At 38.4% G+C, this 25,877-nt stretch overlaps 1 protein-coding gene across 4 annotated transcripts in view; it reads right to left on the minus strand.

Moving 5' to 3' along the window:
• The window catches only part of Stxbp4 (syntaxin binding protein 4), a 152,512-nt gene that overhangs the window by 109,894 nt on the left and 16,741 nt on the right, over positions 1-25,877 (minus strand). For 3 of the 4 annotated variants that reach the window (XR_004770715.1, XM_035447410.1, XM_027426264.2), the window contains exons 2-8: positions 22,287-22,368; positions 21,741-21,868; positions 19,582-19,714; positions 11,528-11,634; positions 11,165-11,384; positions 9,872-9,950; positions 4,130-4,227 (exon numbers count right to left, since the gene is read on the minus strand). Coding sequence is in view for 3 of the 4 variants with exons in the window: in XM_035447410.1 (XP_035303301.1) it covers positions 4,130-4,227; positions 9,872-9,950; positions 11,165-11,384; positions 11,528-11,634; positions 19,582-19,714; positions 21,741-21,787 (684 nt within the window). In the remaining variant the exon portion in view is untranslated. Of the gene's footprint in view, positions 1-4,129; positions 4,228-9,871; positions 9,951-11,164; positions 11,385-11,527; positions 11,635-19,581; positions 19,715-21,740; positions 21,869-22,286; positions 22,369-23,371; positions 23,472-25,877 lie in introns of all 4 variants that reach the window. The other variant, XM_027426265.2, reaches the window with a different exon arrangement.

The raw sequence follows: 25,877 nt of genomic DNA on the forward strand, positions 1-25,877 counted from the left end.
AATAACAGAAAATTTTTTACTGAAGTCAAATTTATATATAACACTCAAACAAACAAACAAACAAAAAAACCCCATGACAAGCATTTGGTTGTTATCTTGAGACTAGAAATGAAGTTGATAGAATTGTGTTAAATGGCAAATATTCTTAATTTTGGCTTTAAATATTCTTAAAGTTTTCCCTGAAACCCATTTCTCTATCAGGCTCTTCCCTTTGGGTAAAGTAACTTCTGTCTTTAAAATTGAAAAAAAAAAATAGAAACTCCCATGTACTCTACTGTCCTTTCTATGATCTTTAGTCTTAGACAGAACCAACCATAATTTCCTGGTAAAAGATATTGGCAGCCCACTTTGCCCTTTGATGAGGTTCTGGGGCTATGAGCTAGCCAGTGGAGAAGTGCTGGAGAGCATGCAGGAGGTCTCCTCTCAAAAGTAGAGGACACAGTTCTCCCCTTTGCCTTAAGGAAAAGGGAGAAAGGATAGAAGTGATCAGGTACCTTGACTCACAAGGAACCTCAACATGGCAGTCTGTCTGAAAGGCTGGAATATAGGTCCCTGACACCCTAAACTTTTCTTTATTTTCTTTTGTGTTATGTGTAGCCCCAAGCCAGCCAAAACTAAGACATTAAGTTTCCAATGGAAACCACCGCAATTTGGGATTCTCTAGTTATATATAACCCAAACTAATTTTAATGCACAAGAACTGACTGGGTGCCCTATCATTGGATTCTACACACAATGTCGGTCATGTTAAAGCTAAAGAAATCACATTAAAACTAAACAATACCCTTGACAGATCACCTTCTCATTTGGAATATGTTCAAATGGTCACCAGTTCTTTAACCAAATACTTATTTGTTGCGTACTATTTGTCAGGCATGTAACTGTGTAATGATATCGACAAATAGCGTCCAGTCTCTAGTCTCAAAAAGAATAATGTCTTTAGGGTGAGAATGATGTGCAAATGATTTTAGTAAGTAAAGTGTTTTATTTGATGCAAATGTATAGAGGACACCGTACCACTAAAAGCATTTGTTTATCATATAGGCACAAAAATTGATTGGGCATAGTGGAAGGAAATGGGAAGTAGACTGCGTATTCTTAAAGAGTTTTAAAGGCTGGTCTAGAACCATCCATCTACCCCATCAAAACCAGAACAATATTGTTTACATAACATTCGTGAAAGATTTTTAGCCTTTGTGCATGTGTATTCCTTTCGTCTTGAGAAATTACAAATACTTTTTGAAAAGAATACAAAGAACACCTAAGCACTTGGCTATCTTAAAATATTCAACGATATTTGTTTAAAATCTACACATATCTTCAAGAAATAAGGCGATAGATTGGGTTGAAAGCTTCCTGTATCAATCTTCACAGTGAATGGTACCCAGAGGTCATTACATTCTCCTTGCCCATTCTTTAGTATTACTTAGCGTGTAAGTACATGTCTCCTAAGCAATGTCCATTTTAATTTGTGCATTTAGAATTTTACATACATAGTGTAACCTTAAAGAATAACTACATTTTTTCAATCTTAAGGATTTCACAACTGTTGAGTATTACCTATGTACATAGTTGACTTTTTTATTATAAAACACTATACTTGTCCTCTTTTATAAATGCCGGAGAGGGGAGGGGCTGAGCCACAGGCGCAGGGCCAGCTTCACTGCTGCTCTATTGTTCTTCAGTTGTGGGTACTCATTTACGCACACCAGCAATATATCAACAACCCTAGCTTCCTATATTCCTAACAGACTTTGACGTTTTCACATCTTCGTTTTGTCACAGTATCAGAAATACGCTGTTAATTTGAATTCCTCTAGTTACCAGGAAATGAGACATATTTTGCATGTTTGTTAGCAAAAACTGACTCCTAAGTTGTTAGAAACCCTATTTAGATTTTAGGACACAGAGTTTTAGGGTGCAAGTTTTAGTCCTGGTTGGGGATCTGGATTTGGTCTTCACTACTACAGCCAGCACAGTAGCTACTGCCAAATGTCCTCTGAAGAAGAAAATTATATTCCTGATGTTGACAACTAGTGCTCCAGGTCAATCACTATTGCCAATTTATGTGGTTTTCCAGATTTTTTCCTTCCGAATGTGGTGCCGAATGTATAAGCTTATACTCATTCCATATTTTACAAATAGTTTTACTCTATATAATGTTTAAAAGTTATCTCTACATAAAAATTTATCACAGCTTACCATGTTGTATGTTTTCCATCTGCTGTATGCTTTTTGCAATTGTTCTAACAGTACACTGTTAACTGGAGCAGCCATTCGAAGTTCCCCCTTTTATAACTATTAGGTGATATCATATCCCCATTGCCTAGTCATCCTTCTACAACACTGGCCACTCTTTGTTCTAAAGCTAACCATAAATGTACACAGATTTTCAGGCTTATTTGGGTTTTCATTTCTGAAGGCTCCTGGGAGAAGTAAAACCCGTAGTTTCCTCTTGTTGAACTCTCTTTCACTAGGGTGCTTCTGCCTGGAAAATAGTAACAGGCGAGAAGAGACACATGTCCTCTTCTATATGGCAAAAGAATGTTGGCTTAAGCAGGTAGATATTACACGTGAAGAAATATTCAATTTCATTGATAAAACAGAACATAAAAAGAGATGGTAAGGCAGTACAACAGAACGGTTAGTGCTACAAATATGTTAAATATGGCAGTATTTGCCCAAGCAATCATAGTTGGGAAATTCTGGGAAAAGGGATAGATTTGATCATCATTTAAACAATAGGAAGATTTAAACTGGTGATAAGAAAGGTACTGCTTGGAAATAAGCAAAGGTAGAGAGATGAGAATGAATAATTATGATGTTTATTCTAATTATAATGTGTTTATTCTAGCTGTGCAATTTCATATTCTTCCACAAACATGAAAGCCACAGGAAGACAAGGTGTCCAGTTCCAGCACTGTATCCAGATGTGGTGCAGTTTTCTTCTCAGCGTCTCAGGAATGTCATCAATTCTGAAGTGCTTTTCATCTTTAATTTTTCTGTTTCAATCATCTTCTGTTTCTTGTACATGATGCTCTCAATGCTTTAGGATTATTTGCTAGTACTTAGCGCATTGCCACCATCTCTTTCCATTTCATGTGGACCCGACTACTTTTCATTGCACTTACTGCTACCATATACGAAGGCTACTAAACTTCATCAGAATTTTGATTATAGTTAGTAAGATATTATTTTTTTTGTGAGTGGGTGAGTACATATGTATGGCCACACACCTCTGCATGGACACCAGAGGACAATATTGGCTGTTGTTCCTCAATCACTTCCCACCTTGTTTTTTTGAGGCAGGGTAGCTCACTGGCTTGGAGCTTGTGAAATAGACTAAGCTGGTATTTTAGTGGGGGTTCTATTTCTGTGGTAAACATCATGACTAAAAGCAGCTCTGGGAAGACAGACTTTATTTCAGCTTACAACTCTCAGGTCAAACACTATCATGGAGCATAGTCAGGGCAGGAACTCTAGGTAGGAACCTGGAAGCAAAAACTGAAGCAGAGGCCATGGAGCAGTTCTTCTTACTGGCTTTCTGTCCATGGCTTGCTCAGCCTGCTTTCTTATATAACCCAGGACCAACTGCTGAGGGTTGGCAGTACCCAACATCAACCATTAATCAAGAAAATGCCCTACACACTTGTCTATAAGACAACCTGAAGAAGGCATTTGTGTTTTGTTTGCTTTCAAGTAAGAATCTTTCTTCCCAGATGACTTCAGCTGTGCCAAGTCGCCATAAAAGCCAACCAATATGACTAACTGGCCAGTGGACTCCAGAGACCTGCCTATCTGTGCTTTTTAAAATGTGAGTTCTGAGGGCTTGAACTCAGATGTTTACATGGCAAGCACTTTACCCACTAAGCTATCACCCTAGCCAAAGAGAAAGGAACTCATATGCATGGCAGTTTAGTAACCAAAGGTTTTATTTGTATTTTACACTAATGAACTACTATGAACTTCCAAATTTAAATGTTATTAAATAATTGAAACACAAACTGTCACTCATTTAATTAAATGAGCTGCTTCAAGAAACCAATGGCTCCACAATATTCTCCTCTCCAAGAACGAGACAGCTCTTTCCTGCTGCCTTGTGAAGAAAATATAATTTTAAGGGATTTACCATTTCCAGTTTCTCTGCCTTCAGGCGCACAGAAGGATTTAGGGAAATCTTCTTTCCTTGTGGTCCAGAATCATCATCAGTCCAGGTAGGAGCAATATCTAGGAGACAACAGGGTGCACATTAATTGGAGATCTAATTGGAATAGAACTTTTCATTTGACAAGCTGTGTTCTGGGCTCCTGCTGTTCAAAAATAATTCTGGTTAAACAGTTGGCAGGTCTTACTTTTGTTTTTATGAATTTTTCCCCCTGTAAGTCTAAAATGTATCATATAAATCAGCTTTACTTGAGCGCTGAGAGATATAATATGCAGCACAGTAAATTATGCATTATGGACTTTATGGAAACATTAGCCTAAAAGACAGACTCTTAACCATTATGATGCTCACCACAAAGCCCTGGTAACTGTAGGGTAAAAGCCTCCGTGTTCAAGCAAGTGAAATAATATTAGAGTCAGAAAGACCATGCTATTTCCATGACTGGAAAAGATAGTAAGTACCACTACAGGAACTGTGGAAATAGTCTAGAAAAACTAAGTGCAACTTCTAACATTTATGCACAGAAGGACAATGTAGGCATGCAACTTTCTGAGCTAAAAATCCCCTTCCATTTTACACAAGGACTGAGTTTCTAGCAGTAAAAGTGGACCTGTAAGAGTTAAAGGAAATGCTCTCCTCATCCATTTCCCTGTATGTTTCCAATGCAGCTTAATTATGCAGATATGCGTTTTCCTGTTTGCAGGAATGGGAAATTAGGTGCCACCAGAGGCCAGCCCTTGAGAGATGATTTAATATGCCACTGTTTTAAAGACAAATTTCAACAATTTATGTCAATCCTTCCTATCTAAGTTGTCAGTGTTCTAAATACACTCTTACATGGTATTTTACTAGTTCTACACAGAAACAAGAGGAAGAGAAAAAACTTTTTGAAATGTCACATCTTTATGCAGTGTTTTAATTTTTTTTAATTTCTCAGAGCATCTGTCTCTAAGTACAGAATGATTTGCATTCTCTTTCTTAAGAACATAAGAAGCACATATGAAAATAAAGAGTCTTCCTCTAAACCTTTAACACATCCTCAACATTCTATGCAAAATCTTTAATATAGCTTATAGGTGTTAAGAATATATATAAAAAATTGTCACTGACTTTTAGCTCCAAATGGAATTAAACCTCGAGAAGGGTTGATTTTTAGTGTGACAGAATTTTTACAGTTCTGGTAACAGCACGAAAGACTCTTTTGTTATCATGACATCTAATTGTTGGCCATGAGGTTAAAAAATATTAAATCCCTATTTTTAAGTATTAAGAGAAACTCTGTAGCAAACTTACAGTGTGGCAGAAAAGATTACCATGGGCTGAAATGGAATGGAAGAGCAAAGAGAGGTAAGGAAATTCTATTTCTCAACTGCATCTTGAGACCTGTTTCCCAGTTGGTGCCTGATCTGCAATTACGGGTCACTAACATCAGGTAAACTGAAGTTAACCTGTCAGTGGTTTCAGCCCCCCAAGTCTAACTGGCCTTGAATGAGTCAGTTCAAATTTATATGTGTGAAAATGTCACTGAGTAGATGAAAGCAACGGGCAGAGGAGAGAGAAGGGGACACACATGACAGCCACATATACCAAGGTACCCAGTTTTACTGTTTTCTTACAGTAAATCTGATATGGCAAAAGGTAGAAATAACAAGTTAGCTCTGTTTTTCCTCTAGGCAGATAGTGAATGAATTAGACTTGAGTTCATTAACCTTCATCATAACCACAATGGCATAGGCGTTATTCTCACCCCCAAACGAGGGCCTGACAAGGTAAAGAAATTAGCCCAGGCTGCACATACAGGCCATGACAATGCTACGGCTTTCATCTCTAGTGACTCCACAAACCAGTGTTGCTCAGAGTCCACGTTTTTTTCATCATCAAATTTTCATCAAAGTAGAAAGACTCAAAATGGTATTTGACAAGGACTATAAAGGCAAAAATCAGTCAAGTCATGGAAATAACTACAAAAACTGAAAAAGAGATGTTGTGTGAAGAGGAAAAGGAAGACAATATAAAACTATCTCAACCCTCAGTTTTGTAGCAAGCAAGTACTGTGCCTTGACAAAAGCTTGTTTTCTTCAGACTACCTTCCTCTACATACTGACTTCCAGGTTAATTCTTGAAGAGACACGTGCACAACACCAATGGGTGTTGACAACTCAGAGTTGTTTAAATCATGAAGTCCCTCACAGACCTCAATTGCCAAAGACTCTTTCCCTCTCTTTCTGTTTCTTTTTCTCCTTCCCTCCCTGCCTTCCCCCCTCTCTCCTTCTCTGTCCCCACCTCAAGCCTCAACCTCCCATTTGCTCCTCTCCGTGGATCCTCTATTTCTGTTCTTTTTAAGATGAGAAGAAAGGAAATGCTTTGTAAGAGTATGATCAACACTGTAAAATTATTTTTTATAATGTTACACAAAGCCTTAGAAGATCCATTTTCCCCATCAGCACCATTTGGGTTTTAAAAAGACTGAGTGCAAAGGAATTAAGCCTTATGACACTGCTAACCTAATAACACAGTTTCTTTTCCCCTAGGAATAGCTTCAGTTTATTTGCAGTTCACTCATAAACTTGCCTATCGTTTAACTTACTGCCATAATAAACAACTCTGAATTCTCAGACTAATAAATAGAATGGACAGATAATCTTAAATTATATTCATGTATAATAGTGGTCTTAAATATTCTAACTAATTTTATACTTGCAAATATCTCTGAGATGGAAAGAGAGAAGAGCCATCTTCTGTTTATTTTTGTTGAGGTTAATTATTAAAACTTGCTTACATTTTTAAGATAAATACTGCAATGGTTTGAATGTGGAATATCCCTGTGGGCTCAGCTCATAGGTTGAATTCGTGGTTCTTAGCTATTGGTATTATTTAGGGATGTAACTGAGGTGGGAAGTTTTAGCATGTAGGACCTAGCTTGTGTAGGGAAGCCTGGAGGGCTGTGTACAACTTTGATGGTTTACATTCACTTCTAATTTCAGCCTTCTCTGCAGCCTGATAGGGTAAAACGTGTGGGAAGCTTTGCCACATGCTCCCACAGTCAAATGGCTTCTTAGCCACACCTTTCCCACCATAATGTACTGACTGTTCCCTCGGAAACTGTGAGCCCAAATAATCTTGATTTCTTTGTCAGGTATTTGGTCCACTAATGAGAAAATGAACTAATGTGACTACAGACTGACTAAAGGAGTCTAGAAGGAGATACTTAAGGATCTAATATGGGAACTCTATGCTGATGTACTTATACCAGAGAAACCGTAACATGTGCAAGTTAACATGTGCAAGTTACCTGGAGACAAATTTGAGGGTGTCCTCCTCCCTGTTCTGTGTCAAATCCCATCTAGTAAATCTCATCACTGCATTTACTTAGAGATAAAAACAAGTATCTGAGTTAATGCTATTTGTAGTCTAGGAAAATATTCTGTGTTAATATTTTAATGTTATAAATGACACTTACTCAAATATATTTCTGAATAGCTACTTTCCTATTCCAAAATCAAGCATATTTTCTAATAGTCATTGGTACAAATCTCACTTTATTTACTATTGCAAGATCTGTGCTCTCATCAGACCTGCCTCTTAGGGTCCTTTGCACTCACTTATCTGAGCTCTGGGCTCTTGCTCTTGGCACCTCCTTAAATAAGGATGGTCTTCGGCCTGCTTCCTCTAAGACTTAGATGGTGTCTGATTTTTGAGGAGGTAGTTTTTTTGTTTTTTTTTTTTTCTTTTGCTTATTACGATGAGTCCTTTGCTGTATCCCAGTTTTGGAGGTTGAAGGAAGGACATAAAATTGGCTCACCCGTAAAAAGCCCTCACTTCTGCTGTAAAACCATGCTCTGGCTCTGGAATGTCATCTGAACTACACGCTAGCTTATGTTTCTGCAATGTGATTAATGATAAAAATACTGCTGAGCATATACCATGTACCAGTCACAATGCTAAGTGCATGACATGTGTGACCTTTAGCCTGTAACTTCCCCTTAAGCAACTGTCTCAGGGTCATGGTGTCTTTAAGAAACCAGGATCAAGGGATTGGACCTCCCTGCTGCTCCTGTGTTTTCCTGTACAACATGGACATAACTAGCTGTTTCCATTAATCGTATCCTGGAGCTTCTCGATCACCCTGTCCTTAGTCTACTTTGTACATGTCTTTACTTTGTTTGTGTACAATATAAATCCATATGCATGTGCAAATCTATGAAGAAATATACACATTCTTAAATGATTTCTGATTTGAGTAATGAGGATGTTAACCTAATCATTTATTTTACAGAAATAATAAGTAACTCACAGAAAGATCCTAGATCTCTCTGGAATTCCTGCTGTGCTGTGTTCATTGTTAACTAGGTAACATTTAGCAAATGTACACTAAATAAATGGCTACAGGGACTAATTAGTTTGGTTACTTTAAAAATTGAAAATTTATTACACACATGTTGCATAATTAATGCTTTTCAATATAATCAAGGCATAAAGGACCCTGACTTTCATCATGGAGCAACTCTGACTGACCCTGCATCTTGGAGTATCTACTTCATTCATCTATCTTCTTCTTTCCATGTGAATTCTCAACTTAAAATACAAACAGTCTATCAAGAGACTGGATGTTAATTACGTGAAAGGAATACTAATTAATAGTATTTCTAAGAATCACTAATCTCAGTAATTAAAAGGTATATAATTCTGGCTAAAGATTACTAACCCATTGGAAAGTACTTCCGCCAATCAGAAGAAATATATGATGAATGGAGCATAAATTCCTGTGAAGTCTGTCTGATGGTGGCTCTTTTCTTCCTCCCTTCCTCCCTCCCTCCCTCCCTCCCTTTTTTTCTTGTGCTGGGGACTGAATACAGGCATTCATGCCTGCTAAGCATATACTCTTCTACTAAAATATACCATTTGTCCATGTTCTAGTAGCTATTTAATCTAAACTAGTTCTCTTTATTTTGTATTTCTTAGCAAAAATAATGGCATTAAAAATTAATATACGTGGGCTTCACTTTGAATTATAATTTAGCACTATGTAGTTAGCATTTTAGTTATATTACATATAGTTTCTAAATTGTCTTCTCTAACTTTTGGAGATGATTTCAAGGGAGGAATTATTTTTCTTGATATTTGAGACAATAAGAACTTTATGGTTTGACTAAAAAATCATTTTCTATATGTATCTTAGACAATTTTAATTTTATTTTATTTAAAAATAAATCACCAAGTCATTTTAGGGTAATTCAAATCAATATCAAAGCCAATATGGCTGTCCTTTCTAATTTGTATTCATAAAATATCTTCCAAGACAAACAGACAAGAGGCGAACAGACGTTTTTCTCCAGTTCTGTTCCCTCTATACTGTGTTTTCAAAGGTGCAATGGAATATCTCATGAGTACTCAAGTAAAGGGGCAATAAATTGCATCTTGACTACAGAAACCTTTCATTACTTGATTACAATCTAAATATTACAGCTTCATTTTTTATACATTTTTTATAACACACTTCTTAAAATTACAACTGTATCTTCAAATAAATTCCTAGAAAAATTTAACAGAAAGCAGCAAACAATACATTCATTTTGCTTGTTTATACATTGGAGGGAAAAAACCATAACATATCTTTCTTTAAGGTCTATTGAAAGTCATATTATGAATTCATTATTAAGAAAGCCTAATTGAAGAAAAAATAATTGGAATTAAATGTGAATATACCTGAATTAGATGTATTTGTTGGGCTGTTGTCTAAAGAAGTAATTGGAGTATGTTCTGTTTTATTGTATCCAGGTTTCGTCTGTGGAAGAAAATGAGGGAGATGATGTGTCATTTTCTAAAGTAGGTCAAAGACCAAGGTAGATATGCTCATGTTAACATAAATAGAATGTTTAAAGAGATCAAAGCAATATTTCAAAAAGGATGAAGCTCCTAATATTTGGTATTTTCATCTTCAAAGAAAGCATTTCAGAGTTGAAAGTAATAAAGGTTTCAGCTCTACAGTGTCTAAGGAAAACAGAACAGAAGGCCATGTCCCTTGCCTTTTAAAAGATACCATCTAAGGGCTGACAGGAAAACAATCTCTCTGGTCACCATAACACCTTGAAGGGACCTTGCCCTTAAGGAACTTATCCTGTTGACCAAAAGCCTACCTGTTTCTTGTTTGATTTTACTACCGCAAATTTAAAGAATCTTACAGTCTGCATCACATAGCAGATTGAAAGCAATTACATTAACTTGAATATATAAATTCCCCACTTTGTAGGAATTAAATAAGTAAGGTAAACTATTTCACAGGACACACATGCGAGGGTGATGGGAACACTCACTATAGATAGAATGGTCAGGATTTGCATTAGAACATAAGGAAGAAACTAAGGACACACACACACACACACACACACACACACACACACACACACACACACACACACACAATCTATCTTCCATGAGATAGGAGTGATGTCTAGTTGTATGTTGATGCTTTCTGATTGAGTTTTTAAAGAAAGGATATATTGGCTTGAAAATCTGCATTTTACTTCATAAAAATCTAAAGAGCTTTGTTGTTGTTGTTGTTGTTTGTATTTTTGTTTTTGTTTGTTTTTTTTTTTAAAATGGAGTGTGCTGGATGTCTCTACAATTTTGTTCAAAGGACTACAGAACCTCGAAAAGCTGTTGCTGCTATTGATGCATAACTGTGAAATAGTTCACCTTACTTATTTAATTCCTACAAAGTGGGGAATTTATATATCCAAGTTAATGTAATTGCTTTCAATCTGCTATGTGATGCAGACTGTAAGATTATTGCTCTTTTTATATAAATATAAATATATACATATATATATAAGCAAAATAAAATAAAATCTAAAGAGGAAAAAAGTCTTTCAAGGAAATACTAACTTATTAATAAGTATTATTAATGAAACTACAATTCTATATTGACTTAACCAACATTAGAGAAGAACATAAGGGATTGATTTATGGACTGAATATTACGATGGAGTTTAAGATTACCTGAGCTGCTTTAAAAGAAGGTAAATCGGAGTCCTGAGTCTTGGGAGTGGATGAAGTCTTCGGAACTAGTGTTTCACGGGGAGAGGAAAAAGGATTAAATGCTGAGGTTTGTGGCCCACAGTCTTCCGAAGCTTGTAATGGGGATGGACAGCAAATATTTCCTGGATGGCCTATGTAAGACTTCGGTCTGATAAATGCTATCTCCCAAGGAGATTCTGACCTATGATGAAAAGAAATGACTTTGTGAATATGCAACAAATGCAATCAAATAAATTCAAAGATAGTGTTTCTAGCAGAGTAAGTAAAAAACCTTTAGATATATATGTTAAATGATTCATCCTATCATATGGAGGGAATTATTACCTCAACTTGGCTCTGGTGATTATGTTTTTTGCTTCTTCAAATGATACACCAATCATAGATTCCTTGTTTACCCAGACAAGTTGATCTCCTGGCTTCAAACGTCCATCCTAAAAAGAAGAGTCAAAGGGAAAATTATGAAGAAAGAATAAGGTAGTTTTAATAAAATTAACATAATAAGAGCAATTCATTTTTGTGAATAATGTCATAAACACAAAATAAAATAATTTAGAGCATCCCAAGAGCAAAATGTTTTATTAATGCCTGGTTAAGTAATCTACATAAGTGAAACAGTGTGGTTTATCCATGTAGTGAATACACTGTCATGCTAATGAATATGCCTATGTAGGAAACAGGCCTGTGTGCCAGGAAAGGACACCTGTTGTCAAAGCTCAGCACTATGAGTCTGATAAGATTCTGACTGACAAAGCAAGCCAAGCACTCACTGCACATTGAATATTTCAGAATAGCAGACTCATCCACCCTAGTGAATGGACATTCTTCTATCCTTCCTTGGGTTAACGGAGATGTGAAGATACACACACACACACAGCATGTATCTATACACACACACACACACACACACACGTAATGCACACACACACATATACATACATACACATAATACAAACATACATATATATTCACATACACATGCATGTAACACACACACAATACAAACATGCATACACATTCACATACACTTACAATGTATACACGTAAGCACAAATATGCACACTGATTTTTTTTAATTGAGGTTAAGAAACCTAATTATATTGATCCTACCAAATCTCAGTTAATAATCAAGCATCCTCCTTACTAGACTTGCTAGTCCTCCTGTGGCCAGGCCTACTAGGCTGTGCATACAGCTTCATAACCATGCCATGCTGATTTAACTGGCTGTCTTTGTTAAGCTCTGGCCCTGCACATAACCATCCCAAGTACATAAGATCCAGCATTATCAATTAAGATTGATGTGGTTGCTGAGCCAGTATCTCGGTCACTTGGTTTGTTTGTGTTCCCCCCCCCTCTTAATTTAACTGAGAAGGAAAGTTCGGTTCTTTTACAGACTCTAAGGTAGTTCTCTTTTCTTATCAGTACAAACACAGAAAATATTATTTCCAGTACTACAGAAAAAAAAAACAAAAAAAAAAACCAAAGGATCAAATTCTGAGTATTCTCCAAAGCCCTGTGTGCTGGAAGCTTGGTTCCCACTTGGCATTACTGGAAGCAGTTGAGAAGATTTTAGGAGGTGGGGTGAGTGGGAGGCACTGGAAACACTGAGGACAATCCCCAAAGGAGGACTATGAGAGCCTGCTTTCTTCTCTCTTTTGTTTCTTGGACGTTAGATGAGCATTTTCATGCTGTCACATCCTGCCCAAGTATGTTGTCTTATGCCAAAAGCAATGGGCCAATCAATCAAGGACTGAAACATGTGTGAATTCAAACAGACCATCAGTTGACCAACTGAGGGATCTAGCATAGCCACAGAAGGCTGACGAATACACAAGGTTTAAAAAGTTTAGTTTTGACTTTGATGGTGTTGAGACAATCTCTACAAATTCAAGATACTTGACGTAAAATCTAACCTGAGCCAGGAAAGTGCTCAGCCACAAATGGGACATCTGTACCACCGCCTCCCATACAGCTCAGGGACACAGCTGAAGTTAAGGCAGAGATATTCTAAGAGGTCAGAGAGAACTGGATTTGAAGCAGTGTCTATTGAACATGAGGAAACCACTACCATCATGAACTCACAGCCACTGTGGCTCTCTGCAGAGCCCCCCCCCCACCTGAGAGGGAATGGCATGGAGGCTGGCATCCAGATAGATCTGAATTTGAATGTGAGCTCTGCAATGACTAGCCCGAACAATGAGAATAGGGGAGGTGAGAGCACATCCTCTCACCAGGAACCAGAAATCAAACTCCGGGCAGCTGGAGCTAAGGCCTGTACTAATGCCTCTTACAGAAAATCACTGCCGGAATACAGAAGAAAAGGCTACAAAAGTCCAGGTGGGCAAAAGGGCTTGGACTGACCTGCAGCCTCCCTCATTCTCTGCTCCAGCCATACAGTATTTTACCTGTATGCGTTACAGGAACATTTTTCAGAGTGTATTGGGAGGAGGAGAGAAGGCCTCTGGCTACAGGTTTCTAGTGTGCACACATATTTTTACTCCTGAACATGTATTTGCAGCAGTGAGTGTTTTTCTTTGCCTTTTAGAATAAGATATTAGCTGATCATACAAATTTTTGAACCTGTTTAAAAGTCAGAGGATGGGAGTGAAAACAAAGCCAGGTTTGTAAGTCTGGCATCCTAAGCCGGTGAATTCTGCCCCAGATGGGTTAATATACAATATATGTGTAGACATGACTCGAGGGAATGCCAAGGCCTCTTCCATTCACAGGTTACAGAGCAGCTGCAACACGTGGCAGGTAAAACGCCAGGCATGTCTAAATGTTGAACTTCAGTTTGAACACTCTCTCATTTGACAGTAATGTACCTGTCGAAATAATATGTTCCTGGCCACATAAGTTCTGTTGTAAATTACCATCACTGTTCATTTCAATTAGGATTATAACATAAAGTTTTCAAATAACATCTTATGGCATAATCAGAAACCATCTATTGAACCTGGTTCTGACAGAACTAATTACTCAGAAAGGCAACGTTGCTTCTGTAAGTCTTTGGATTCCTTTCCCAAGCTATGAACTAGATGTAGCCTTCCTTTAACTCTAGTTACTACTGTAAACACAAGTTGCGGTGATGTCCGAGACTCCATTCATTTTCCTAGCAAAAGTATCTGCAATATGAGCTTAGTGTAAGAATCAAAGAATACACGCAAAACATGTTGCAGGTGGTAAATAAAGCAAGCTGAATCAGTCTCACATTTCCTATGGTACATTTCAGGAGAAGCTCAGTTCTACTGCTCTTGAGATGGAGCCCACAGCTAGGAAAAATACGAAAATCCTTAACCTTCCAAGCCTGCTGGAAACTAACTACAACTATCTTTCTCTAGCTTCATCACACACCTTTTATCTTAGCATAAAGATTCCTCATCCTCTTTTCAGAGAATGGTCCTCACACCAGCTGTCATCTTTCCACCTCAGTGACTTTACACATGGCCACTTTGATCAAGAATGCTATCATCCACTCCCATTTCTCTAAAGGACAAACCCTCTCACCTCGAAGGTGGGCCTCAACACTATCTTTCCTAAACAAAATACACATTCATTTACCTGTGTCTTCAAACTTACTTTATACTGTCCTCATTTACACTTACTTTCACACTTTTGCAAATTAGAACACATTAATATTGATACAGCTAACTCTCAGACGAGTCACACTTACTCCTTTGGTTGGCTTGATCATGCTACTTACTACTAGATTTCTTTGCACTGTAAGCTAAGGAGGTCCAGGAACTACCTTGAGGAAGTTAACGTGGTTAAGTGATAATAGAAACAATAACGGTAAAGAAGAGAGTGATACTGCAATGTGAACCATGGCTGCTGCTTCCTCAGTGTTCACAACGGGACTTCTTTCTGTCTTCCAGAAGCCTTACTGTCCTGTGCATCCAAATGCTTTGATTATAGTTCAGCAATGTGCTCAGCATACCTTCCTCAGGAAGTGAAATATGGCCTTCCATGCATTGTGAGCCATGACTAACTGGGGGCACCTATGTCAATGGGACTTTTGTCTTTACTTACAAGCTTGACAAAAATTCCTCAGTTTATCAAACCTAAGATGACAATCACTGCAAGAGATCCTACATCTTTAAATAGTGAGGAAGAATACTGCCAAGTACACCGTGGCATGGTTGGTGAGGGGCATTCCAATTTCAGAGCTAGGAGAGGAAATATACCTTTATAGGCAAACAGGTATAGTGCATAGCACTATATATATAGCACATATATAGCATAGAGCTTATATATGTATTTTAAACATGTCTAAGGATCAGCTAAATGAAATATGAAATGCTACTTCATATATGCAGAAGCTTTCTTCTTTATGTTATTATAAATGAAAGAAAAGAAAACATTTGAAAACTTTAAAAAGTTACCCGTCATGTGACACACCGGGCCAAGAAGGAGACACATCTTGGTCAGGAGTGCAGTTGATAGCAGTGGAATGGTAAACAGACAGAAAGGTGACAGAATGATCATGGCAAATCCACTCATTAATATCTGAGTGAATCACACTAAGGAAATTACTGTAAAGAAATCAGATGGAGTCCTTGCCTTTAGGAGGAATAGTGACCAATGGTTCAGCCTAGTTAAAATAATCAGAGACATGGATGTCCCATTACAAACTGAGCTAGGTGACAGGAGCATGGGAACAAGACCTAGCCACACACACAGGAACAATAAAAACCTGTCCTTATCTGCAGTTGCACTGAAGGACAGGAAACAAGTCCTCTGCCAAGTGTTCTTTAAACTGACACCTGGAATTGTAGTACGGAAGAAGGTGCTGTTCCCAGCTTAACGGAACAATATACCTACACAGAGATAAGGAAGGGTAGGCTCTCTCAGAAAGAGGGAATGCAAGTTTGTGAGTGTAGAGATGGCAAAAAAGAAGGGCAGAAGGCAGAAGGGGGTCTACACAGAGGCCTGTAGGTTACTAATAGTAGTTCAGGTAGTTTGGTGGGAGAGGAAATAGGCACAGTGCATTAAGAACAGATAAAGCCACTGAGTGTGCCAATGAAAACCAATGACAGACTTAAAGCCTGAGAGCTCAGAGAGACTGCTCAGCCAAACACTGCCTGCTGTGTAAGCAGGAGAAGCCTAGTACAGACCCCCAGCACCCACAAAAAAAAAAAATCAAGCAATTTCAGTGCTGGGAAAGAGGAAAAAGGTGGATGCTCAGAGCCAACTGGCCAGCCAGTCTAGCTTAATTAACCAGTTCTAGTATCAATAAGAGACCCTGTCTCAAACGTTAAGGTAGAGATATTGGCATTGACTTCTGACCTCCATTTTCATGTGCACATACATGTACCTGTACCAACATACACATACACTTGTACACACATACCACACACACACACACACACACACACACACACACACACAGAGAGAGAGAGAGAGAGAGAGAGAGAGAGAGAGAGAGAGAGAGAGACTAATGGGCTCAAGAGAGTCAAAAGGTCAATAGCATGTGCTAAAATAAAGTGGACTATGGTTGTTATGATGAGGGAAAAAGGAAATGATTGGGAAAGAGCTTTGAAAAGCGATTAAGAAGAGACTATTATTTGGGAAGAAATGAGAAGACGGTATGAGGTAAATACCATGGATTGTGCCATTGTGCCTCAGAAACATTGGTTCTGAGATACCTCTAGGAGAGCTAAGTGGAGATTCTCATCAGGAAATTAGAAAGCTGAGTATGAAGATGGAGGGAGTGTTGAGGTCAACAGGTTTAGGAATGTTCTCTGAGGACTCTAGACTGCCAGGGACTACTAAGTGGGGCGAAGGGGCTTTCAGACTCTGCTACAGGGGATCTGATGCCCTCTTTTGGCTTCCATAGGTACTGCATACATATGATAAAAGAGAAAACAGGTACTTGCACGCCTTCCCCGCAGTTTTTTAAAAATTATAGCCAACTTAAAGCACACATGAAATTGAAATTCAGAAAATAACTAACATAACAATGATAAGCCTGGAATTCTAGTAAGGAGAAGTTTGTAGCCTATGTTTCTATGAATATGTGCTTGCACACCAAGTAGGCCATATACAAATTCTGTACAGATTAAAGCTGAATTCTATGTTAGATCTGCTGGGTCAAATCTGTAATAGCAGCTACTCAGGAAGCTTAGAGAAGAGTTCTACCTGGATTCTGGAGTGAGTTCAAGGCCAGCCTGGGCAACTTAGTGAGACCATGTCTCAAAAACAAAAGACTGCCAAGAGTGATAGGATGCTTTCTTAAAACAGAATCTAGGTTACTAGAAGCATATTATCAATAAAATGTTTACAGTGAAAGTGCATCTCTTTTGTATTTACCTATAGCATTCTGTCTCAAGGAAATACTAAAAAAATAAATAAATATAAGGACCGGAGAATTACTTATTCATCTATACTTTTTTTTCTAGTTGGTTTTCTTGTTTTGCACATATCCTGAACATTAATAACTTCATGCTGCACTCTAGTGGTAAATGAAGAAAACAGTCCACTAGAAAGTTTTGTCTTTCAGTACACTTCAACCAATAAGAACAGATATATATCATGAGCAGAGTATCTTAATCTGCTGTGGTTTAGCAGTTAGAAAGCCATTTAAAATTACTGTTTTCAATTTATTAGTCTAATTTAAAATATTTATGGAAATAAAAGGGCACAATTGTTCTTGTTTTAAAAGCAAATTTGTATTATTATCAGGACTTGTAATATGAACATTTGAGAGTCTGAGTTAGGAGGACTGGCATGAGTTGGAGGCCAGTGTGGGTTGTACAGTTGAGGTCCAGGTCAGCCAGGTCTAAGACAAAGTCTCTGTCTCTAACAGGTAAGCTAGCAAACAACTTAAACTATACTAAATGCCTCCCGTCTCCCATTCTCCCCACCCATATCTCTAAGCTTCAAAATTGAAGTGAGAGTGAATCTCTTCATTCATACCAAAAAAAATTCTTGGGGAGAGAGGGCTTGAGTTTGTTTAATGTTAACATTAAACTATGCTATCTGGTTAGTGATTTAATTTGGATAGCTAAAATGTATATCAATATAATACCTTAAACTGGTAATAATTTACAACTTAGAAATATATTGGAGAGACGCTTAGAGTTTCAATTGTTGTGATGAAACACCATGCCCAAAAGCAACCCCGGAAGGAAAGGAAAGCATTTATTTCACTTACACTTCCTGATAACAGCCCATCACTGAGGAAAAAAGTCAAGGCAGGAACTCAAGCAGAGAAGTAACCTAGAGGCAGAAACTGATGCAGAAGCCACAGTACTTTTAACCTGGCTTGCTCCTTATGGCTTGCTCAGCCTGCTTTCTTAGGGCACCTAGAACCACTAGGCCAAGGGTGTCCCCACCCATGACAGGCTGGACCTACATGCATCAATCACTAACTAAGAAAATGCCCTAGCTTTCCCACACCCTGAGAGCTATGGCGGCAATTTCTCAACTGAGTTTTTCTCCTCTCAGATTACTCTAGTTGTTAGTGTCAGGTTGACATAAAATGAGCCAGCACAGATGCCTTGTGAAATAAACAAACCTGAAACAGATCAATCTTTACAATGGTTTTGGTGAAAGTGTTTTTTTTTTTTTTTTTTTTTCCTTCCTGGGGAAATAAAATCCAACTGAAAAGACAAACAGTTTGCTCTGTAAGTGTCTTCAGTGGGAGAAGGGCAAACTGTAATTATTCAACAAAACCCCCAAAGAACAACTATAAGAATAAACTTAGAAGATCCTTTATCAAGATATCTAGGTTGATATAAATAAAACCTCCAAGAGGTGACAATGCCAGCAGCATAGCAGGTTTGTTAACTGAGTTATTGTAGTTTTGCTTAAAATTTGGCCCTGAGTTCCTTAGCTACCAGAAAAAGAAATGGGTGCTCTATCACATACTTTGTATACCAAGGATGAGATTAAGAAAAAGGATAGACACTGTCTGCTCTTAATTCTAATCTAGTTTCTCTCTCCAATGCTGACTCTAGTCTCTTGAGGACAAATAATAAGATCCACTAGTGAGTCAATGAGAATTAGTGCAAATCAGGAAATGAGACAGTTCAGTTTGGGTTTTCTTTCCTTTAGCTCAAGGTCAGGTGACCAGTGTGATCCAAACTCAGCAGGCACATAGGAAACATGTCTTCAGATACAACTTCTCTGAACTCTGCTTCGGAGACGGTTTGAACAGCATGTCACTAAGCAATGTACAACCTTTAGTTAGAGTCTGACATATTTATTATTTGCATACTTGGAGAATTTATTCACATGATAGGGAAAAGCCCTTGAGGGTAAAGGCCCCCCTTGTATATTTCATTGAGAACAATCAACTCATATAAAAACAATTTACTGAAGGAAGAAAACAAATCTTAGCACTGGTGGGTTTTTGCCATTACTGTTTATTTTATGTTTACCTTGTAACAGTCGCCTCCAGGAATGATTTCCTGAATATATACCAACGGTCCTTCATTTCTGTTAATTCCACCTAGGATCTTTAAACCTAGGCCTGTTTCCTTAGTAACTGTAATCACTCGGCAGGCAGGACCCCTAGGATAAAATATATTAGCACTCACAGGTTAGGCAAGACATCTATAAATAGAAGTTTCTGTCAGCTATTTGCTAGATCAAATTGTCAGATCTATGTAACCCAAAATGTTACTAGCAAGAACATTTGAAGAGGATCATAGAAGAAAAGAAGCCAAATGAATTTTTATCAGTATTTTAAATCATCACATAAAGCATAAACAATTAGTGAGAGCAGTGTGCCTATTTCTTAGGTGTATAAGAAAAGCAGTTTTTAAATGTTACTTAAGTAAATTCATGGATTTATTTAAAAGGACCTGAGATTTGTTTTTTCAGCTGTTCATAAGATTGGTCTTAAAATCAATGTTTTACTGTACCAGGTAAACAACTTCATGATTATAGGTTCTTACAGCAAAATAAATTTACATCCACATGCATCTCAAAAAATTATCCTTTTAATTTAGGAAGAGAGTTTTATTGTTACAAAGCACTTGTTTTAGTTGTTATTTCTGCTACACATGAGAAATGCCACCAAAAGGGAAGTATCAGAAGAACTCTACCAAAGGTATGTCACCAACTTGTATTTCTGAACATGCTGGTCAAACAAAACTTAAAGTTAGAAACAAAGCTGGGCTTCATGCTCCCACATTACTTAGTGAGACCTGTGTTAAGAGGTATAAACATAAAAATGCTAATATATTTAATATTTATAGAACCCTTTGTTTTAGTTGTTTTCACACACACATACACACCCTTTCATTTTAGACTATTCTGGAGAGAGTGGACTATATGAATGCATACATACATGCATACATACATGTCTATATAGATTTCTGTATATCTACACATGTATGCATTTGTTTATGCAAAAAGGAGAACCAAAAAGAACTAAGAATAACAATGATTATCCATAGAAAGACTGAGGGCATGGGACAGGAAGGATTAGAGGAGACCTTCCCTCCTTAATGCTTGTAAGGTATGTTATATGTTTACAAAATACTAGTTTCTTTGGTTGATGTCCACATGTTACTTGGTAAGGGGCCTTTCTAAAAGTCATAGTTATCTTTACTACTTGAATTTGGCCTTGCCTATTGGATTGCTTTGGTGTCCACAGGATACCAGCAAAATCAAATGTGAGGAAGACAGATATTTGTAAAACACTTAATGCTGCCTGCTAGGGACCATTCTGCCACTATTTGACAAGGCCTAAGTTAGCCTCCTGAAGGATGAGAGATTAGATGAAAGGAAGTGAATTCAGTCACCCAGCCTTTGAGCTGAGGTGTCAGACACTGTTATACCATCAATTATCCACCGGAATTTCTCAGCCAGCCCATAGAATTATAAGGAAATAAAGAATGCTTATTGTTTTAAAACATGTGGGGACAGTTAGTCAGCAAAAGCTAAACTTAGATCAATTTCAAAAGAATCAAAGCAGATTTAAAAAAAAAAATCCAAAAAACAAAAACTCCACAATCTGTACAAGGAATTTTAAAGAGAATGCAGGGTTTACTCTGTGTATTGATTTACATTTTACTACGGTTTGGAGCTGTGCCCCAAAGGCCTGTGTTAAAAGGCTTGGAGTGCTATCGAGAAGTTACTGGTGGTACCCTCAAGAGGCAAGGCCTAGTTCTAGGGCACTAGAATACTGGGAGAACGGCCCTGGAAGCAACACTGAGAGCTGCCTCTTGGCCACTCTGCAGTGAGGAGACCAGAAGGGCCACGATGTTGCTGTGCCTCCACAGGCTCAAAGAGAAGGGAACACACACAGAAACCTGAGGCAAGAGTCTTTCAAGTTTCAAAGTTGATTATCTCAGGTGTTATTACCACTGGGATGGAAGGCTCACCAGCACACACCAAAGCCCCAGTAATTCGACGGACGAATGTATCACTTTGCTCATTGCTCAGTATTGCTTCCCTAGGCCACAGAGCTACAAAACAAAACCTGACGGTGTACACATTTCCAAACATATTAAATAACATTTAAAAATTACATGGCTATGTAAATATGAGTAGTAATTAAAGGATTAAAAAAATAAAATAAAAAAATTACTTTTCAAGTAGGCTGGATGATCCTGCAGCAGATGTAGATCTATTCATGCTTTCACCACAGTTGCCTTGGATTTCACAGCTGTGTAAATGCAGAACTTGGAGAGTCTAAATATTCTTCTTTTCTTCAGACTGGAATAACAGAAAATAAGTTTTCAAGTCTTAGGCCATTCCAACGAAATTCCAATGCCACACAAAGACATTATATATACTTGGCAATAGACAACATCTGCCTGTGTATTTCTACTGATGTATTTCTCATGGGCTATGACCTTGTGGCCATTGATGGTAGCATGAGGAGCATCAAGACAGCTTTCGACACAGATAGATGGACCTATCCCTGCATCACTGTGAACATAATAAACCCATGTTCTGTAGAACAGGTGAAGACTACAGTGATGTTTTTGGCAGTGATTACAATTTCTCTGAGTGATAAGCTCAAAAATGCAAAAGACTGGAAAGTGTCTTCCGTGAGCACAAGGCTGTGGAGCTAACAGTCAGAGAAATAATTATACTATATAGTTGAAGAAAACAGAAATTCTGAACTCACCAATTCCCCCGAGGGTCTTCTTGCAGATTCTATATGACTCCAGCTCATATTACTCCACTTCATGAGTTTCTTAAACACTTTCCTATGAAAAGGAGAAAGGCATGGCTTTAATGTCTTATATAACTCCGCAGTGAACAATACAGAATTGCTTAATTAAAACAGACTACATTTGAGCAGAGATTCACTACCTGTGAGTGAGAAAGAGCTGAGGAACTTCCCTTTAACACAAGGAATGCACATTACATGCAATCCTTTAACTCTCCCTCAAGTGTACTCCTGGGAGGTAGAGAAGATACATTCTAAGGTCCAAGTGTCATTTTTTACCAAAATGCAGGTTTTGCTTATTTTTTTTTAAACTGTGACATGGTATACTTGATAGAAAACAGCCAATAATTTAAAATTGAAAACCCTATCTGGATCATCCCGTACAATTCTCCTAACTAAAGAACTGAGGGAAGAAATTCAGAGGCATTGTGCTTTTCCACACTGATGCACAATGCTTGCCTCCTCAGCCAGAACTTGGGCTTTGGAGTCTACACAAGAAATCTTGGCATTCATTACCCCTGGCTCCAATTGATGTTTCCAGGCTTCACAAAGCTGATGTCTCAGCTTCATTGATACAACAGGCCCCTTGATAGTAGTGATGTGTCCATCAGTGTACACACACATAGTAGAAACTTACCAAACATTTCGTTTATCTCACATTTGCTGTAAATCAATTACAGAGTCAGAGAACCAAAACAGGGGGCTTATCCTACCTTTCTCCCAACCACTGTACATGAGAGACATAAAAACCTCTTCTCTATATAACCCAAGGGACTCTGGACAAAGAACCAACAATCAATCTTTAGGAAGCTTAGCCAAGAGTTATACTCCCTGGGCCTTACCAACATAGCTGGACCTCCCAGCACCTGCAGCAGCAAGTGACACAGTGGAGACACCCAGGTCATGAATGGCCAGAGAAATGATGCCACCAAGCCACTGTACTGTCATCAGCAAAACTCCAGTGGCAAGAAAGTTACTCAGTACTACCGCTCAGGGAAGGAGAGATGATGACTTGTAGAAGAGCTTTGATTGATACTAACTTAGAGTCTGGAGCCACTGCAGCCACAAGAGTTCAATTCTAAGGGTGTTTGCATGGACTTTTCAGATTGCTTTCATAGTGCAGCACAAGCGGTCTCAGCCCTAAAGAGAGGACATTCAGACAGAAAATCAGAGTGGCTACTGTTTATTGATACTGTTAGACCCCCGGAAAACTCAGGTATCCGGGGTCCCAGGCCACAACTGCGGTCACCCCAATCACCAGGCGAATTCGAGAGCTTGCTGCAAACTGCACGAGGCTTTATTGTAATTTAACGAGATAACCCCATGTTAGCTCGGGTCTTTCACCCACCCGCCATGGCGGATGGCTAGCAAAAGACCGCTCCTAGGGCCTTCCAAGAGATCTTAAAGGGCAGCGTAAGGGGAGTGTCTAGGGGTACGCACAGGCTCACTATTGGTGTGCCTCCAGGCTTGGAGGGCTTGCCCTGTGTTGATTGGTCAACTGGTTGTTATGGCCCATAGGCCCTCTCAGGGTAGTTGCTATGCTTTGTGCGTCATTGCTGTGAGTTTGTCCGTAGAGCACACCCAGGGTCGTAAAGCATAGCACCACCAGCTAACTTCTGATTGGTTCCTTGTCACGAGGCAGGCATCTGACTTTCTAGTGACTAACTTTAACTTCTGATGGGTTCCTTGTCATGAGACAGGCATCTGACTTTCTAGTAACTAACTAACTTCTGATTGGTTCCTTGTCACAAGGCAGGCATCTGACCTCTAAGTGACCAAGGCAAGTTTATGGCAAGCACGTGTTTGGCTGTTTTGGCTGCCAAAAGGGGAGCAGGTCCCTTCAATACCATGAGCCACAGATTATATGAAATGTTTCAGATGCATTTATTTTACTTTATATCACAGAAAATGTAAGAGATGTGAGTTAGAGAATCAAGTTCAAATGACAATATTGCCATGAGATAGTGACATGGCCTCAGAAGTCAATTAGTCTTTTGGGATCATCTCATACTAATGTAGGAATAGCAACACCTAGCCCAAAGGGGAATATGAAAAAAAGGGAAAGGGGGGAGGGAGAGAGGGAGAGAGGGACGGAGGGAGGAAGGAAGGAAAGACAGGAAGGAAGGAAAGAAAGAAAGGAAGGAAGGAAGGAAGGAAGGAAGGAAGGAAGGAAGGAAGGAAGGAAGGAAAATCCCAGCAGCTTCCTACTGTTTACTAAAGTGACTAAGATCTCCATCTAGTGGTAGTTTGTCCTCACAGTCCATAGCCTCCCTGGAAGACATGCAAATGTAAGCGTGCATTAATGCTAGCTAGTCTCTATATTGGATTTCATGTAATGCCAAAATTGGCATTTAAAAAGCAATTCTATTTCAAAGTATTAAAATTTAAGTGCCCAAATTATTTCACTCACTTAAACATGCTGAGCAGTGCATTACCAGGTTACAGATGAGCAAGAAGCAGAAACTAGCCTCACAGACAGTCAAAAAAATACCAGAAGGTGTAAGTGTGCTGAAAGTGGTGTACACAAGGGGGCTGAGAAGTTTGGAGGAAATATACCTATCCCAGAATTTGGAGTCATCAATAAACATCAATAGAGCCCGTGGCCACTGTAGATTTTCTTCTCTAGGAGTCTCACAAGGCAAACAATATTAAACTGATTTTATATAAAAGTTACAGAGAAACTACATGACTCATCTATTATCACAAGCCAGATACAAAGTGTAACTTATTTTTCCTAGCATTAAAACCCAAGCCTTTTCTATTCAGCGTGCTATGAAATAAACTTATGTGGACAAGTTCATTATCTCTTTACATGAAGACACCAGTATGGAAACTTTTGCACAATAGCACGAGTTTGATCTTATCCATCCAAACAGGTGTGTGTGTTTGTGTGTGTGTGTGTGTGTGTGTGTGTGTGTGTGTGTGTGTTCACACTGACTGTAAGGGCTTATCTTGTGTAGACAGAGAAGGAGTGGAAAGATGCTCAGTGAGGCTCTTCCTAAAGGAGGGTACTGTTCCTCTTTCCAAGGATATAGGGGAGAAATTTTACTAGGGCTGGGGATTCACACTATATAAAGTAACTAGCTTCCTGGTAGAGCAGTAAGGAAATAAGGAAATATAGGGCACAACATGACTTGCTCAAAAAAGATGTGGCGTGTGTGTGTGTGTGTGTGTGTGTGTGTGTGTGTGTGTGTGTATGTTGTGTGTTAACACAGCTCTGCAAATGTGGGTGCACATACACATGAATATATGGTGCCTTTAACTGGAGATCAACATCAGGTGTCTTTCCTTGCCTGCTCTATCTATCTATCTATCTATCTATCTATCTATATATATATATATATATATTGAAGCACATGTCTCAGTGAATCTGAAACTGACCAATTCAGTTGGCTAGCTGGCAAATGAGTTTAGGGTTGTGACAAGCTTTTAACATGGATTCTGGGGATCCAATCTCAGGCCTTCTGGCTTGCATGGTAGGCATTTTACCAACTAAGCAATCTCCCCAACTAAATCCAAGATGCTTTTATATTTTTTTATGTATGT

Source organism: Cricetulus griseus, chromosome 7 (genome assembly GCF_003668045.3).
Source record: "Cricetulus griseus strain 17A/GY chromosome 7, alternate assembly CriGri-PICRH-1.0, whole genome shotgun sequence".
NCBI classification, from domain to species: domain Eukaryota; kingdom Metazoa; phylum Chordata; class Mammalia; order Rodentia; family Cricetidae; genus Cricetulus; species Cricetulus griseus.